Below are 18,254 nucleotides of genomic sequence, written 5' to 3'. Positions count from 1 at the left end.
GGAATAGACTGCTGCTGAGTTGTCAAAGTTATGTTCTCTGATGAAAGTCAATTTTGCATTTCCTTTGGATATCAGGGTCCCAGAGTCTGGAGGAAGAGAGAAGAGGCACACAATCCACGTTGCTTGAGGTCCAGTGTAAAATGCTTTGGGGTGCCATGGCATCTGCTGGTGCTGGGCCACTGTGTTTTCTGAGGTCCAAGGTCAACGCAGCCGTATAACAGGCAGTTTTAGAGCACTTCATGCTTCCTGCTGCTGACCAACTTTATGGAGATGCAGATTTCATTTTCCAACAGGGCTTGGCACCTGCACACAGGGCCAAAGCAACCAGTACCTGAAGGACCATGGTATCCCTGTTCTTAATTGGCCAGCAAACTCGCCTGACCTCAACCCTATAGAAAATCTATGGGGTATTGTAAAGAGAAGGATGAGATATGCCAGAGCCAACAATGCAGAAGAGCTGAAGGCCACTATCAGAGCAACCTGGGCTCTCATAACACCTGAGCCGAGCCACAGACTGATCGAGTCCATGCCACGCCGCACTGCTGCAGTAATTAAGGCAAAATGAGCCCCAGCTAAGTATTGAGTGCTTTACATGCTCATACTTTTCATGTTCATACTCTTCAGTTGGCCAAGGTTTCTAAAAATCCTTTCTTTGTATTGTCTTAAGAAATATTCACATTTTCTGAGATACTGAATTTGGGAATTTCCTTAGTTGTCAGTTAAAATAATCAAAATTAAAAGAAATAAACATTTTAAATATATCAGTCTGTGTGCAATGATGAATATAATACTTAAGTTTCGCTTTTTGAATGGATTAGTGAAATAAATCAACTTTTTGATGATATTCTTTAATGACTAGCACCTGTACATGCTGTAAATGTTTAGCAGGTATATGGGCATCTTTTCCAACTGTGGAATTATTTTACATTTTGGTGCAATGATTAGCAAATGTTTCTATTTATTTATAACAACACAGTAATTGATGCATCATCACCACCACCACCACCACCATCATCATCATAATCCTGCACACACTGATCTTATATCTGTTTGTTGCAATTTAAAAGTAAATTCAGATTGTTTTTAAGGGGAAACTTGCCTCTCATTTCCCCCAAGTCATCCTGGAAAACAAGCCGCCGATTCAGTGTTGCCAACTCTCGCGAGACAAATAAGCAACCACAGCTTCAAAAACAAGCCCAATATTAGTATATTATTTATTATCATCAATATAATTTATGATTAATAGGTTATCAATAAATGAGCCTGCAACATATTAAATTGAAACCTCTCATTGAAAAGAAAAAAAAACATACGTGATTTTACAAAACTCTTCAAATTGCATTAAGGCTGTGAACAGAAGAGGTTTGGGGATGGAAAAAGAGAAAAAAAGTGACGTGAACGATTATGATAACTCAGTCGGCCACTATGTTTATGCAGAGCCGTTGAAAAACTTAATTTTCTATGGCTCTGTGTTTATGATCCCGTTGGAAGACCACGTTCCTCGTTTTAAACGTTGTAATATCGCGATGCTACATATCGCGAGATGTGAGCCCGCTCTCCTCCGCCTTTGCAGAGAAATGCGCATGCGCGCTCTGTCACACGTGCTGCCGTTCACTGAAGCGCGCAGCAGCGAAGATGGCGGACACGGAAAGTAAGCTCATGGTTAACAATTTTACGTAATGTATTTTTGCTACGATTGCTTTATTATTGCCTGGATTGAAGCGATTCTTTGTTGTGCATTGTTTTTCACATATATTAATGTGATTAAGACGTGTAGAGTTAAACTGATCACTGCAGTATGCGTGAATCCCGGACGCGTGTAGAAATGCAAGACTTTCACACATCTACTTTTAGTGTCTTGATAATTAATTCTGCTATTAATGTTGCTCATCTATTTTCTTAGCTCTAATAACCTGGCGCTAGCTAGCTAATAATATGAAGTAAATGTTAAAAAGCTTAATAACTTTTTAGTAAATTTTAAGGTAAAATATTAGTTTCTCTTCACTATTGCTATGTATTGTTGCACAATGCGACCTGTAATGACAGATAGTGGTTTACTGTAAAGTTTAAGGTTAATAATGTAACTTTAAGCCTTTTTGTGGCAGGTAAGACGCCACGTGCTGGTCGCTCAGGCCACGTGGTTGCACCAACTTCAAGCGCTCAGACTTATTTTAATACATGTTGTGTGTGTAGTTCTGCTCCACACACACTTTTCCCAAATGAATGTTCATGATTTGTAACGCTGATTTGTTCTGTCCTCAGTGGGTTCAGCTAAGAAAGAGAAGAAAAGGAAATCACAGAAGTTTTCATCTGGAGAAGTTGGGGTAATTGCACTTTTATATGCATGCTGTTCTGCAGGTTAACATTATTATGCTATGTCGCATTTAACTTTGTACGTGTTAATGCATAATCAGTGTTGATCACGGAAATTCTTATCCCACTTGTTTTTAGTCTTAGTGTTCCCATTCATAACCAGTGTTGGGGTGTAACTTGTACATGTAACGGCGTTACATAATTTAATTATAAAGAAATGTAACTAATCAGTTACTGAGAAAATGTGTAAATTACTGTTACCTATGAAAATCTTATTGATTACAAGGGTTTACATCTGAATAGTTTCTGTAAAAGCTAGGATATGTTGAATAATATTTTCCTATTATACACATACAGTAGTGGTAAAAATAGTATGCCTGTTTTACTTCAATGTAATGATCGAGGTTAACCCTGCCTGGTTTAAATGTGTGAATTAAAAAAATTTGCAAATTCGTTAGACATTTAGGGAAGTAATCACATGTAATAAGTAACATTACTGTGGCGTGATGACGTTCGCTCTGCTGCTGTGAAGCCTGTTTTTACACAGTGCAAAGTAAAAACAGGCTTCACAGCAGCAGAGCGATCGTCATCACGCCATTTTAAACACCAATTCGACTGAAAGTGCATTAAATCTGGTTGTTTTTAAAAAAGGTTATGCTGCAAGATTTTTTTTAAAACTACAATTAAGGTCCCTGTTCTAGGCCAACCTGTTATTTTGTTAATTCCCAAGAAAAGTTTCCAGCCTTGAATATTCCCAGAATTTTACAGCCCTAATCAAATGTGAAATAATACTTGATGGTATTTATGGTCAGTTAACTGCAGATTAATGCTTGCAATTAATTACAAAAGTTGTTCTGTCAAGCGCAGAGTCTTTTGCAGTAGGACTATTAGGCTACTGTCACTTTAAAGGAACACTCCACCGCTTTTTCATATTAAACTGTTCCCTTAACTAAAACGAGTTGACACACACCTCTCTCGTCTCAGTGCGTGATCTTAATCTCTCTGACGCGCGGTGATGATCTGATAGCATTTAGCTTAGCCCACTAAGCCCAGTTCATTCACTATGGTACCAAACAGAGATCAAGTTAGAAGCGAACAAACACCTCCACGTTTCCTCTATTTAAATACAGTTACACCAATAGTTCAACGATCAAGTATGGTGACACAAAATAAAACGTAGCTCTACAAATCTCCGCCTCACCCTCATTTCCGTCAATGGGGGAGAGGATTTTTCAGGCGGGACTTTTTACTGTATTAGGGGTGTGCATGAATAATTGATCTGTTATTAATATTCGAAAACTCAAAATACTATTTGAATTTTACTGCGTTGATTTGCTGGTTGTAAATGCAGTGAATCCATGATGAATCCCTCTAAATCTCGCAGTTATAACTCATTCCACTGGGTGGCGCTGTGGAGCGGGTTAATAACGTTAGTCTATTTTATCACAATGTCCTCTGCCTCGTGATGTTTGGAATTATTCCGATGACAATTGAAAATGATCTTACAAATTGGAATTACTTTTGTTAAAATCAATTTATCATAACATTACGACACAAACAAGAATCGCATGCGATCCAAACACCAGCCGAATGAGGAAAGACAGATTGATGATGCGTTCCTGAGTGCGAGATGACTTATGATAGCAAACTGATCTCGAGACGAATGCTGCCTTTAAGATTCGTCGAGGTTTTAAGAACAGAAAACACAGTGCTTCACTCAAACGTCACTTAACCGTTATCTTTGCCTCTGTAACGCCTGTCAGTGGCAGTTCTCACATGAGAATATCATCAATAATATTAGTTTCTGTCAACATGAAGCCCTATACGACGTGTGTGTGTTCGTTCTGTATGATAACTGGCGCGCTCGGCTTTATTAGTGTTTTTTCCGCTCGCGCTGCTTGTGCTTATGCTTCTGTTCTTTAGGCATATTTTTTTTTTTACACATACTGGTTAATATTTTTAAAGCATTAGATATAACGTAAGCGTGTTGTGTACACTGCCTAATCGTAAGCTTGTTCAGAAATGGCGACGACACATTGATCAAAAATAAAATAAAAAGTCTAATTTTCTCAAAATACCTAATTTACATAAACAAATATTTGATTTTTGAGCATTTTTTTGACAACTAGATATTGGTCATTTTTAAAATCTGTCTGCTAATAAAGTTATTAAATTGTTCCCGTCAGGACATCCAGGAAAGTGGAGACTTCCTCATCAAACCCGAGTCTAAGGTCGCGAGCTTGGACACGTCCCAGTGGCCGCTGCTGCTAAAGGTCAGTGTCTGTTTACACACAATCCCTTTCAGCGGTGCGTGTGGCATGATGAACGTGTTTATCCATTCGCTGAGCGCTGCTGGTCCTGCCCCTCGCCGGCCTCGCGGTCCGTTCTGGGCCGCAGGGTTACGGCCGTCTGGTTCTGCTCGGCTGGGCCGGTGTTCTGCCGGGTCAGCCGATGGAGGGTCTGATGGCTGGAGCGAGGGCTCAGGCCGGCTCTGTCAAAGACGATTAGACATCTCTGATCACACACATGCACACTTGGGTCTGATTTTGATGTGGTCACTTCTGCTTTGACCTGTGAACCCGTCCATCCGCAGAATTTCGATAAGCTGAACATCCGGACGGCTCATTACACTCCTCTGCCGCACGGCTCCAATCCGCTCAAGAGGAACATCAGTGACTACGTCAGGTAGGAAGTCCTGGACTCATAAAGCTAATGTAAGACATTGGGGTGTGCGATTTATATCGTCTACGATGACATTGTGATTTATTTTAATGAGATGCTATCTAGGCATGTTACGATGACAAGCTTTTCTGGAGGATAAATTGGCCAAGAAATTATTGCGATAAACGATATTTGACCATTTTCATCTAAAATTATGATATGGCATAATAATGCTGGTACACCTTTTCAAAGATTAATAAACTTTTATTTCTAAAGACTGATAATGAAAAACATTTTAAATATCCACAATAAATGAACAAAACAATTAAAGCAGTGAACTCTCACTGTTAACAAAAAATGCACTTGAATAAATACCAAAAACAATAAATAAGATGAAAACTGCAACAGATGATTGTTTTAGGAGCATATTGGGGGCGGCACGGTTCACAAAACCCACGGTTCGGTTCAGGTCACGGTTTTCGGTTCTGTACAATTCATTGTTTTTTTCTTTTAATCAATAACACACCTAAAATTTAATTGAGCTTAAAGGGGGGGTGAAATGCTGTTTCATGCATACTGATCTTTTTACACTGTTAAAGACTTGGAATCCCATACTAAACATGGACAAAGTTTCAAAAGTTAAGGTGGACGTTTGATGGGAGTATTTCTTTGTCAAAAATACTACTTCCGGTTAGTCATAAGTTTCGGCAAGTTTTTTGCGATCATGCGTCCACTTTGACGTTAATGGGGGCGGAATTTCCTTGTATGGGCCTTACGGACAATTCTACCGGAAGCGCGTGAGAGAGAGAGAGAGAGAGAGGGAGAGAGCGAAAGTAACAGGCTACGCCCATCAAAGCGCTGGCTCGTAGGCTGCTGCACAGGTGATGTGCACAATTAACAATGACATCAAAAAAGTGCGTTTTTGGTTGCCAGACCAAGACAGTCCTGCACAGATTCCCCCAAAACCCCGCGTTAAGGCAACAGTGAATGGAATTTGCTTTTCCGGATCAGCAACTGAGTTGCGCGAATGTTTATATCTGTTCGCTGCATTTCGGTGCCGACTGTTTCATAAACAAGGCCCAGCTCGACGCCGGATTTTCCGATCGCCTAATGCTGAAGGAGGGAGCAGTCCCAACGATAAAGGTCCCAACGTTAGAACCGCGGGCGGTGAGTGAGACTGCTTCAAATGTCTGTGTTTTTGCCTATGCTCATCAAGTAGCCCAAACATGATCACGTATAGTTAATTGATCAATGGAGCATGCGATGTGTAGTGCGTGTACATTTGTTTAGCTGGCCACTATATGTGTAACTTTATGTTTGTGTATTGTAAAAGCACTCCAAACAACAATACACAAAGAGTGGGGAAATATGTTGAACTAAATAAGCGCGCTTCTTCATTCAAATGCGCTACTATTCCGTGTCTTTCTATGTAAACACTAACTTAGCCTGCCGTGCAAAACCAGTCCGCTTACTAACGTCTACACAAACCACGCGTAAACACACACACACACGTGCACAACTGCACTTCCCACATGTACACCTTCAAAGACAAAAATACGAAGATATAATTCAAGTATAAATATGTAAATAACACAAGCCGCTAAGCATCTTATATAGTTAGTGTATAACTTGTACCACATAGAGACGTCCTGCTCTAGTCGTTTTTGCTGCTGCTCCTGTTCAACTGCAGCCTCTGGGTCTGATTCCGGATCATAGATGTATGGCTGTATCTGATTAAAAGCCATATTTTTATTTTTAATAAAGTTTTTTCCCGCTGTTAGGGATGACACAGCTTTACGACGCACTCGACTCAACACAATAGCAGCAGCGCGCACACGTCATTATTTAGCTCCGCTCACACGACACGCCCCCACCCGCTCGGCTTTTTTCGGAAAGACTCTGAACAGCGCATCTTTCTTATATAATTATTAAAAAAATAAAGACTTTTCGGAGATATGCAGGATGCAATGCTACTCTATAGGTACTCAAGATTGACATGACACTGACTGAAACTGAGTGTTTCACCCCCCCCCCCCCCCTTTAATTATCCACAATTTAGGAGACAGTATTAAAATAGTTATGTCATCATGCACAAACTGAACTTGACCATCTCTGAAGACAGCTAGGTGAGATTTTGAAACGGCAAGAGAGAAGACATTGACATGCTTTTCATTTATTTGGCAAAAAAAAAGGAGACTGTGTATTGCTATCTCTACATGAATTTGTGCTATTAAAATGCATTTATAATGCACCAAAATATAAAGATAAGGGGCAAAAATACCTTCTTCTTTATATTTATATAATTTAATATAGTTGATCAATATTCCAAATATCAGCACAAATACAAATGTGATCCTGATTATGCAACAGTTCAATAAACATTTGGCCATCGAGAATGGTTCCAAACAAAGACCCGTTTTGGGTCTCTGAGCAACACACTGCGACATTTCCTTACTGAAGGAACGAATGATTCAATGACTCACTCAGACTGTCAAATGACTCGTTCCTGAATGAATTGTCCATTTGAATGAATCTCAATGACTCGCTCATTAACAGTGATTTTTAACATTGGTTTTAATTTCACATTTAAAGTGTTTTAATTTAAAACATTAAATATCAATATTCAATGTTTTACAACATTATGTCTGCGTGTGTAACTGCAGGTTAAACTCATTCATGTCCTCTGAGTCTGTAAATGATCTAAATCCACTTCAGATGAGCTTCTGTTTTTCCTCACACCGCAAACATCAATTTAGTTGATACGGATTTAATTTAGCCTATTGTCTTATTATTCTAACATAACTTATTGATGTAAGAATTTTACACAATATGCATACGTTTGATTAAAAAAAATGGCTTTTTAACGGCAGAAATGGCCATAAAATGTAAAAATCAAGGTAAACTTAGTGTAAAAGATGATTTCTGTCACTGCTGTGAACTGACCACCACAGCATATGAAGAATATTAAAAAGTCTCTGTCCATGGCAGTCCTAAACCTGCCAAAGTACCAACACAATAACATGTGTAGCAAAATATCGTCTAACTATGGTTATTGAGAACTGCAAATTTTTTGGGGGGGTCAATATCGCACACCCCTAGTAAGCCACATGATGATGTGATGTAGATTGCATTAGCACTCTGTGCAAAGATGACCAGCTATCTATCACCCATGACTGATGGTTTCTCCACACGTGTGTTTGTGTTGTGCGTTCGTACGGCGAGTTCTCACGCGTGTCGTTTTGAATGCTTCACTCCAGGGCTGGATTCATTAATCTGGACAAACCTGCCAACCCCTCGTCCCATGAAGTCGTGGCTTGGATCAAGAGGATTCTTCGAGTCGAAAAAACGGGTCACAGTGGTACGCTTGACCCTAAAGTCACGGGCTGCTTGATCGTGTGTGTGGAGCGAGCCACGCGATTGGTCAAATCCCAGCAGAGCGCAGGTGGGTCAGCCGACGCACTTCCAGGTCAACAGTATGACGTGTTCAACCTCACATTAAAATCAGTGGCCTCTCCTTACTACTCTTGTGCCATTGCTTTTAGGCAAAGAGTATGTGGGAATAGTACGGCTGCACAATGCACTAGAGAACGAACACCAGCTAGCCAGGGTAAGTAGGAATATGCTCTGATTAAACAGATGCCGATTATGACTGTAAACCACTGATCTGTATAATGATTGGATGGCTCATCGTGTTATAAACTGCCACAGGAAGTGGTCAAGCGGCCATCTTAGTATTCACTGACAGAGGGTATCATTGACTTAAAGCTAAAGCATTCAGCTAAAATCATCCGATTCACAGCGTTTCTCACAGCATCAGTTTTATGTATGTATGCAAATTAAGTTACCTCAAGTGTTTTCTGTAATGTTAATGGTCTTTGCCAAAAAGTGTTTCTATCTAAAGGTGCAGTGTGTGTATTTTAGCAGCATCTAATGGTGAGGTTGTGAATCACCCACCGCTCATCCTCCCATTTGAAGCACAAAGAGAAGCTACGGTGGCTGTCACAGGACAAATGTCGTCTGAGACGGCAGAGAGTGAAATGGGCAAAGAGGTGGGATGTGGGCGGAGCTTAGGTGATGTGATGACTAATAGACAGTGGATAAATGGCTATCCACCTGTCAATCAAAGTAACCACGCCCTTAATTATGCACAACTTAACTAAAGCCGGGTGCACACTGTCTCAGATGGCCAAATCGTGGCCAAAAAAGCACAAATTCAGCAAATCCTAAAAGATTCCTCTGATCCTAGACTAAAATCTGACGTCTTTGATCGTTAGTTTGACATGTTCACCGGCAGCCGATTAATGAGCGCTGCGATCAAATTTGACCTCAGACGAAGTTCTGGCAGTGTCAGAAGATTAGGCACACAATCCTGCTGTGTGACTTCTCCTACGACGACCGTCAAATATCTCCGTTTTTTAAGACAAAGTACGACCAAAACGAGAGCTAGAGATTTCTTTAGCCAGCATTTCAGTCCCGCGTGTAATGCAGCTCACTGTCACCCAACGCGTCATTCATTGATGATAGAAAACTCCGGACGAGTTTTCTTGCGCGCGTCCGTTTTTAGCGCGCCTTCACTATCGTGCAGTCTGACATTAATGCCAACTGAGATCTTACAGTGTGACATGACTTACATCGGGGATCATGTTCGTACAGTCTGACAAGGGACGTTCGCAAAGGATTTTGAAAAATCGCACCGTGTGCAGGACCCATAACTTTAAGGCTTTATATAATGTAAACAAATGAGTTATACAATTTTTTTAGTTGTCATGAAGGTCAAAATTAGCCTTATAAGCCAAAACCACAATTTGTACCAGGCTGTAAACATGTTTTTTTTCTGCTGTCAAGTTGGGAATTTTAACATGGGGCTCAATGAGATTCTGCTTCTGGAGCCGCTCTAGTGGCCAGTTGAGGAATTGCAGTTTGTCACTTCCGTATTGGCTTCAAGAGAGCTCACGGGAGGTGGCCGCTTGGTGCAGACACAGAATTATATTCAGGACAAAGTAATTTAGAAATATGGTGGCACAATAGCTTCACTTTATAACATCATGAGCGATCCAGTTCTCTATAGAGATCAGTGCTGTAAAAGCAAGTTTTTTTAAACTCTGAAACCCCTGGTTTAATGCATTAAAGTGAATAAAGTCAGAAATGCACCGCTCTTGGTTTACTCTGGAAATGTTGACGGAGTCGGTGGGGTGTTTTGGCCGCTGAATGTGTGTGTGGTGATGAGCTTGTTTATCCATTCTCTGAGCGTCTCCGAGCCCTTTCCCTCTCTCTCTCTGCTGGTCTCCGCTGCAGTGTTCTGCTGTAGCGGCCGGTCTCTGAGACTCATGAGGGAGCAGGGCATGGACACACAGAAGAAGAGCTGACACTTCTGAACACACACACACGGCGGCCGTCTGACCTGCGGGATGTCTTTGGAGAGATTTACAGTGTGTGTGTGTTTCTCTGCAGGCTATGGAGTGTTTAACAGGAGCCCTGTTCCAGAGGCCTCCGCTCATCGCCGCGGTGAAGCGCCAGCTCCGAGTGCGGACCATCTACGAGAGCAAGCTTATCGAATACGATCCTGAGAGAAGATTAGGTAGGACCCTGAGGTTTTATTGTTGTGCAAATTGCATTTCTTGTTGACCATTTGTAAGCCACATGATGTGATGTAGATTGCATTAGCACTCTGTGCAAAGATGACTGTCTATCTATCACCCAAGACTGATGGCTTTAATAAAACCCTCTACAGTGACTACATCAGCTCGTACCACTACACATTTCCTTAGTAGTGGGCGGTACTAACGCGCAAACTGCAATCCCATTGGCTAACGATCTCCTATTACTGTCTATGCTTGATTTTAGAAAAAACGGTTTAAATCATGAAACTTGTACAATTAAACAACTTGTTCAAAGTTTAACTAAAATTACATGTTTAAGGCCCTATGAAAATGTACATTAATTCTCATCCTTTTTAATATCAAATTCGGCGGGTTTAAAAAAAAGTTTTCTGGATTCAGTGTTAATTCTTTTATTTTATTGTAGTAATAAAAACATGTCTAATTGAATTCATAATTTTAATTAAAAAAAGTTACATGTTTTATTTTCATTATAGGAATTGTTTTTTTACATTTCTGTCAATCAAATGAAGCCATAAAACATTAATATAAATTATATAATTTATATTAGAGTCATAAATGTATGTTTATAAATCATATAATATAAAGTGCTGAACAACAGCTTTACTGTTAAAATTAAAACATAGAGGAAAAATAAATATTCATTTTAAGTTAATTTATTAGTGTTATTTGACATACCCAAATTCTACTGTACAACGGGGACATTTCTCTCGATTTAAGTTAACCTGAACTTTCATTATCACAGAGACCCAGAACATGCAGGATTCATATTTAAATGGTCCTTTTGTGGTTTAAATCACAGACGCTAGTCAATAATTCTGCATTTCCTGCACAACATAGGGTCATACTAATTTTACACAAACGTACATGTTTGTTTTTGTGAAATGTGGGGACATGGGCGTAATGTTTTATACCGTACAAACGGTGTTTTCTATCCCCCTACACTGCCCCTACCAACACACACAACCTGCCCATCACAGGAAACATTCTGCATTTTTACTTTCTAAATAAAACTCATCCTGTACGATTTATAAGGCTTTTGAAAAGTGGGGACATGGCCAATGTCATACCCATGTCATTATACACATTTGTGTCCTGATATTTCACACAAACAAGCATGCACACTTGCCATTTGCGATTTCTTTTTCCCCAGGTGTGTGTAGAGGGTTGTTATGCACTGTGATGTCTTTGTTCCTGAAGTGTGGTATTGTCGGTGATTGCCTGTTTTGCGTCCTCAGGTATTTTCTGGGTGAGCTGTGAGGCGGGCACATACATCCGGACTCTGTGTGTCCATCTGGGTCTGCTTTTGGGAGTCGGCGGTCAGATGCAGGAGCTGCGGAGAGTCCGCTCGGGTGTCCTGGGGGAGATGGTGCGTTGAGATCTCAGTCTGTCTCCAGAACCCAAAGTGTTGAGTTCAGGACTGGGCTTTCTCCCCACTTCTGCTAATTATTCTTTGGGACAGAAAATGGCTGTGGTAAAACAAACATGAAGTGGTTTTGCTCTGACCTCCTTCATCAAACTTCAGCCTACATTAACTCTGTTCTTCATTAGTCGTAGTAAGGATCAGAGGTTCCCAATCCTGGTCCTGGAGGCGTCCCAACACTGCAGTTTTTGCATGTCTTCTTTCTCTGACACCGTTTTCAGGTCTTTAATAATGAGCTGATGATAAGGTGCAGGGCTCAACATTAACTCTTGTCTGGGGCAAGTGGATTATTTGAAGGGACAAGTTAATTTAAACTGCAATAACAAAAAAATAACTCGCGAATCACAAATGCAAGAATGATTCTGCATTAATTTAGTGTAAGTGCCGCTCGATAGTGGATAATAGTATAATATATAATGAACTGACGGTAACAAGTTCACGCTGTTGACACTTGAGCATCTCAAGGAGAAATTACAACACGAGCGCCGCTCACACAGATAGACTGCGGCAAACATTCACAATGTGCAGTTTTTATATTTATAACATGATACAGTTAAACAACATCACACAACCAAGAGTGTTTTCCTGAATACCATCACGACTGAAAATGACCCGGATTTCATATAACAGCTCCATAAACAATTAATTAACATTAATCACTTACATTTGAGATGCAATATTGACTGTTTTTGTTCTATTTCAGCAGCAAAGATAGTTCTAAACAACAGAACCACTCACAGCAACAGTGTGTGTCACAGAGACATAACGCGACTTACAGCAACAGTGTGTGTCACAGAGACATAACGCGACTTACAGCAACAGTGTGTGTCACAGAGACATAACGCGACTTACAGCAACAGTGTGTGTCACAGAGACATAACGCGACTTACAGCAACAGTGTGTGTCACAGAGACATAACGCGACTTACAGCAACAGTGTGTGTCACAGAGACATAACGCGACTTACAGCAACAGTGTGTGTCACAGAGACATAACGCGACTTACAGCAACAGTGTGTGTCACAGAGACATAACGCGACTTACAGCAACAGTGTGTGTCACAGAGACATAACGCGACTTACAGCAACAGTGTGTGTCACAGAGACATAACGCGACTTACAGCAACAGTGTGTAACTGAACGATTCAGCGTTTAAATGAATCGTTTGAATGATCGACTCAATGACTCACTCATTAAGACTCACCTGCTGCCACCTACTGGTGGTTTAGTTTCATGTTTAAACATACTTTCCAACATTTCTTATTTGTTTATTAAAAAATACATCTCATATGCAGTTGTAATTTATGTAATTTGATTGGTAACAGCCCTATAGTGTCTTAATTTAATCAATAGATCAAAATTATATAATATGAAGCCTGATTCATAGCTTATATTTAATAAGATTAGGGTAAAAATAAAATGTACAAATTTCACAAATATGCAGATTTAAAATGTCAAAGCAGCTTGAACACAGGTGAGAATATTGCTTCAGGATAAGTTATTTACAACACGCGCGCGTGCATACAAGTGAATAACCGAATTACTTGTCTGAAGAACATGCTTAATGTTGAGCCCTGAAGTGTGTTTAAAGAGAGACTGTGTAGTTTGAACCTCTGGTCAATCTGACTGATGGGTGAATTAAAGGTTTTAAACGATTGAGGCCACAAAAAGCTTCTCATTGGCTGATACCTGATGTTTGTTTCTCAAAGGATAACTTGGTGACCATGCATGACGTGTTGGACGCGCAGTGGCAGTTTGACCACAACAAAGACGAGACGTACCTGAGGAGAGTCATCTACCCTCTGGAGAAGCTCCTCATCTCACACAAACGGATCGTCATGAAGGACAGCGCTGTATGGAAACTCTTACACACTTCACAGTCGCTCTAATATGAAGTCGGTGTGTCTGACGACATGTTTTCGCCACAGGTGAATGCTATATGTTACGGTGCTAAGATCATGCTCCCAGGCGTCCTGCGGTATGAAGATGGCATCGAGTTAAATCAAGACATCGTCATTATAACGACTAAAGGAGAAGCCATTTGTACAGGTAAACGGCGGCTCTTGCAGCCCCAGCATGCATCATTCTCAGCCACATGATGTGATGTAGATTGCATTAGCACTAGTGCGAAGATGACTGTTTATCTATCACCCGAGACTGATGGCTGTGTGCAGTACTTGCATCTGTTATAACTGATGAAAATGAGGAGACTGACATGTGATTGGTTTTTCTTCAGCCGTTGCCCTGATGACAACAGCCGTCATTTCCACATGTGACCACGGGGTCGTCGCCAAAATCAAGAGGGTCATTATGGAGCGAGACACGTATCCACGCAAATGGGGTCTTGGGCCGAAGGTGAGGAACGCAGAGAGAGTGAGAGAACGCACATGTTTTTTTTGGTACTTGTTTGGTAATATGGCAACTCTTGTGTTTCAGGCTAGTCAGAAGAAAATGATGATTCAAAAAGGACTTCTAGACAAACACGGCAAACCGAACGGCAGCACTCCTGCAGACTGGAAAGAGGGATACGTAGACTACAGGTACATACTCTAAAAATATAGGTTTTTAAGTGGTTCTTTGGCAGGGTGTGTGGTTCCATGAAGAACCTTTCCATTGTAGAAAAGGTTATTTTGACTAAACAATGGTTTAAAAACGGTCTTTTAAAGAATCTTTCCAAAAATGGTTCTTCTATGGCATCACTGTGAACCCATTTTTGGTTCTTCCTTGCACCTTTATTTTTAAGGGTGTATAGCAGGAGAAGTGCTCCTCTTGGTAGGATGGACTGTTTTCTCTGTTTGTTACGATTACTTTTATTATTGTGATATGAAGTCTACAAACAGCAGCGATAAATTGATTGGACTTTTAAAAATGGTCAATTTAGGGCATTACAACTTATTCACATCTGGTGTTAAGATGCGTTTTGGTCGATCGGATCAGACACATTCCCGTTTCCGGCTGGTGTTTTAATCCGTCTCTTTTGTCCACTTTCAGCCTCTTCTGTCCTGATTTCTTCGAGGGGAGGGTCTATGGGCGGTGTTTTTCAGATCTTTAGCTCTAAAGGATGAAATAAGCTCATGTAATTTACACACGAACACGAGCGGAGACGACGGAGAAACACACGGAGAGCATCAGCTTTAGTTTCTGCTCTGACAGACTCAAGACCAGCCGAACGCTGTGAGTGTGTGTTAGAAATCAGGAATGGAGAGAGAACATTGAGCTCGGGACGTTTCTCATCTTCAAACCAAACTGGGGTCTCCAGCCGAGAGTTTAAATCCCGTCTGGCTAGCGCTCGTCCCATAATGTTTAGCATTAGGTCAGTAAAGGAGAGTAGGGCGTCTTTTAGAGGCTGTTCCAGTGCGTTTGACCACATGAGCGTTTACACTACCAAAGCAATCCGGACCAATGAGTTTCAGCTCACTCTGGAAGAGGACCAAAGTGGACAAGCTCAAAGCGTTTCAGACCCGTTTACAGCTGTATTTAGAGCCGTCCACATATGATCTGATTGAGCAAAATGCATCTTAACACCGCTCTGAATGGCCCTAAATGCATGACGTTAATTCCCACAGTGTCCACAGGATGGCGCTATTTATCAGTGGATCTGAAATTCCTAATCTAATAGCCAATAAAGATGAGTCTTGATCTTTAGTCTGTAGTAGAGCTGTCCTGCAGACTGTTATCCCTTTTTGGTCTGCGGTGACCCTGGAGGGAGTCTGTCTGCTAAAGTAAACCCTGAGCTCAGGATAGTGCCGTCTGCAGCGGGCCTGACGGTCACCTGAGCTCTCGGGACAAACATCTCCAGATTAAGCTGTAAATCCTACGGGTTTGGAGTGAAATGTGTTTTCATTATTTTATTCTCTCCTAGCACACCAAAGGTGAAAAAGGGTGAAGCGGCTGCTCCGACCGGACCAAAGGTACACAAACTCTCAAAAGTAGCTTGATTTAACCCAGTATTCCAGTTTTCATTATAAAATGGCTTGAGATTTAGGGCTGAAAAAGAGCATAGTATGTAACCTTGTCCTGTCTACATCAGGGCTGTAACCGCCACAGATACTGAGGGGACAAGTCCACCTCAATAATAAGATTGCAAATCTCAATTCTTGCACTGCTCTCCTGCAATTTATGCAGCGCTCTGTTAGGATGACAAAAGGTTCAAAAGTTCATTTTTAGTCTGGTCTGCCTCAGATCTAACGTTTCTCATCAATGTCAAAATGATTGAGATGGCCAATCAAATCAAAGTAGGTGGAGTTTGCCTTCCCTTTTGGCTTCGTCTTCACAGATGAGCGCGTCCGTCTATCACTTAATGCCATTGAAGAGAGGCCATTCTTGCCGGTGAAATCACAAAACAAAATGCACACAAACATGTCCATGCTCTTAATATAGAATTATTGAACGTCTTTGATTTTAATGAAGAGAACCTGTATGAGGGCAGACTAGAACCTGTAACCTTCGACACGGTTTACAAAAACTCACCAGCAGACCACTAGAGACTTCAGATGTCAACAGTGGAGCTATGCATTTATTCACTAATGGGAAGAATCCAAAACTTAACGATATATTTGACGCAAATATTATTAGCCAAGTCCCAAATGATTATTTTTCAACTAGAGTTAGACCTAGAATTTCATTCACTGTTCTGTTCGTTTATTAAAATAAATAATTAAATTGTGATTAGCGGCTTTGTGTGTGCACTCAAACGGTCTCGGACAATGTTCCTGATTGTGCTCGAATAGTTTAAAATCACTTGATTTTGAACCGCAAGTCTTCAAAACACATTCAACGACAACTGCAACGGAGACTAGTTAAAATCTACTGGTTAATGCACGATATAGGACGATATCTCGCCCAGAGACGCACATTTGTAGCCGAGCGTTTGTCTAATCGCCACATGGACCAGCTGTGTTAATGATCTGTCCATTACAGATGGCATGACTTCATGACGAGGCATAGTTTATCAATTTGTGTCACACATTGGTGAGCAACGTTTAGTCCACTGTTAGGGGGCACTGATTGTCCCCTCTCATCACCAAACACTCGCTCTGGATTAGTTAAAACCCACGGTAAAGATGCTTTCCTGTCACACACACACTCCAGTTAGACAGAACACCGGTTAATGTGTTTACGTGTCCAGATAAAGGCGGAAAATCTGTACTCATCGTCAGCTTAAGAGCGTGCCTGTGAACACACACGTCTGTGCTCCTCTATTGTTGATTAACACACTTTGTTTTTCTAGAGGAAACGTGATGAGAGTGGAAGTGAAAGCGACGCTGCAGCTGCTGCTCAGGATACGTCCAAGACAGAGGAAGAAATGAAAAAGGAGAAGAAGAAAAAGAAGAAAGAAAAGAAATTAAAGCTAGCAGAAGAGGCGGCAGCTGAGGCTCCGGCGGAGGACGAAACGGAGGTCAGCAGGGTTCAGAACACACACACGCGCGCATCAGTGTTTTCACATGATCTTCTAAACACACTCTTTTTACACACAGGTTACGGAGAGCACAAAGAAGAAGAAAAAGAAGAAAAAGGCGAAAGATGCTGAGGCTGGCTCGGAATGAGCAGAGACTGGTGTAATGTTGAGAGATTTAACAGCGGAAGGCTGTGTGTGTGTGTGTGTGTGTGTGTGTGGACCACGGGCCGGTCAGGATCTGTGGGATTGAAGATGACTCTTGTAAATGGCTGTGGTTGTGACTGCTTGTTGACTTTTTTGATTTTTGTCCAAATGAAACCCTTATTGCCTGGGTATATTCATGTTATTTGAAAGGTTTTGTTTTTTATTGTAAATACAGAAGTTGTGATCCTGTAATCAAATGAAACATGACGGACTTTTTTTAACAAAAGATGTCCCCTTTATTTCCTTCTGCACCGTTCTACAGTCCTGAGGCCGTTTGCATGAAGCTAGCTGACAAATTTAGATTAATCCAACCGGGTTTAGATCAAGTTCAGCCGTTTCTCAAAGCTCTGTATAAACTTTCTCTGTCAACTCGGGTTTAATCCAGAGTGAGCGATTAACTCTGAAGCGTGTGCACCTGAAAGTGTGACACGTGCCAAACAGCCAATCACAGCGTCCGTTTGATCCACTTCTCTTCTGAAGATCAAGAGATCGTTTTGAAAATTATCATGAAATTAAATGTTTACAAGGCAGGAATAAACACTTTATTTTGAGAAGGCAGATGAAAGTATATCAATGCATAATGTGAATCAAAGAAATATGCCTAATAATTATAGGTTCACAAAGAGCTCAAATTAGTACA

General features: G+C 40.9%; 1 protein-coding gene and 5 non-coding genes across 6 annotated transcripts; all 6 read left to right on the top strand.

Annotated features, from left to right (window-relative positions):
- Positions 1-1,560: 1,560 nt before the first annotated feature.
- On the top strand, positions 1,561-17,840 carry dkc1 (dyskeratosis congenita 1, dyskerin). Its single transcript, XM_067423616.1, has 15 exons — positions 1,561-1,651; positions 2,263-2,324; positions 4,500-4,586; positions 4,907-4,998; positions 8,232-8,416; positions 8,517-8,581; positions 10,426-10,552; positions 11,831-11,961; positions 13,722-13,865; positions 13,941-14,061; positions 14,249-14,367; positions 14,449-14,552; positions 15,875-15,923; positions 17,243-17,410; positions 17,490-17,840. The coding sequence occupies exons 1-15, from the start codon at positions 1,636-1,638 to the stop codon at positions 17,556-17,558; spliced, it is 1,539 nt and encodes a 512-aa protein (XP_067279717.1). The 5' UTR covers positions 1,561-1,635; the 3' UTR covers positions 17,559-17,840.
- LOC137047218 (small nucleolar RNA SNORD17) lies at positions 4,627-4,835 on the top strand. Its single transcript, XR_010899183.1, has one exon. It is a non-coding gene; the product is annotated as a small nucleolar RNA SNORD17 (small nucleolar RNA).
- On the top strand, positions 8,077-8,156 carry LOC137047206 (small nucleolar RNA SNORD83). The gene has a single exon (XR_010899172.1). It is a non-coding gene; the product is annotated as a small nucleolar RNA SNORD83 (small nucleolar RNA).
- LOC137047204 (small nucleolar RNA SNORD83) lies at positions 10,610-10,686 on the top strand. The gene has a single exon (XR_010899171.1). It is a non-coding gene; the product is annotated as a small nucleolar RNA SNORD83 (small nucleolar RNA).
- Positions 11,991-12,126, top strand: LOC137047215 (small nucleolar RNA SNORA36 family). The gene has a single exon (XR_010899181.1). It is a non-coding gene; the product is annotated as a small nucleolar RNA SNORA36 family (small nucleolar RNA).
- Positions 14,103-14,178, top strand: LOC137047207 (small nucleolar RNA SNORD83). The gene has a single exon (XR_010899173.1). It is a non-coding gene; the product is annotated as a small nucleolar RNA SNORD83 (small nucleolar RNA).
- Positions 17,841-18,254: the final 414 nt, after the last annotated feature.

This window comes from Pseudorasbora parva, chromosome 18 (assembly GCF_024679245.1).
Source record: "Pseudorasbora parva isolate DD20220531a chromosome 18, ASM2467924v1, whole genome shotgun sequence".
In the NCBI taxonomy this organism is placed as follows: Eukaryota; Metazoa; Chordata; class Actinopteri; order Cypriniformes; family Gobionidae; genus Pseudorasbora; species Pseudorasbora parva.
The sequence above is the reverse complement of the archived record's forward strand: the minus strand, read 5'-3'. Positions and strand labels throughout refer to the sequence as shown.

Bases quoted from the DNA above. Each gene is read 5' to 3' on its own strand.
- dkc1 (XM_067423616.1), top strand. The intron at 2,325-4,499 runs GTAATTGCACTT...TGTTCCCGTCAG, and splicing joins TTTCATCTGGAGAAGTTGGG to GACATCCAGGAAAGTGGAGA. The intron at 8,417-8,516 runs GTGGGTCAGCCG...CATTGCTTTTAG, and splicing joins CAAATCCCAGCAGAGCGCAG to GCAAAGAGTATGTGGGAATA.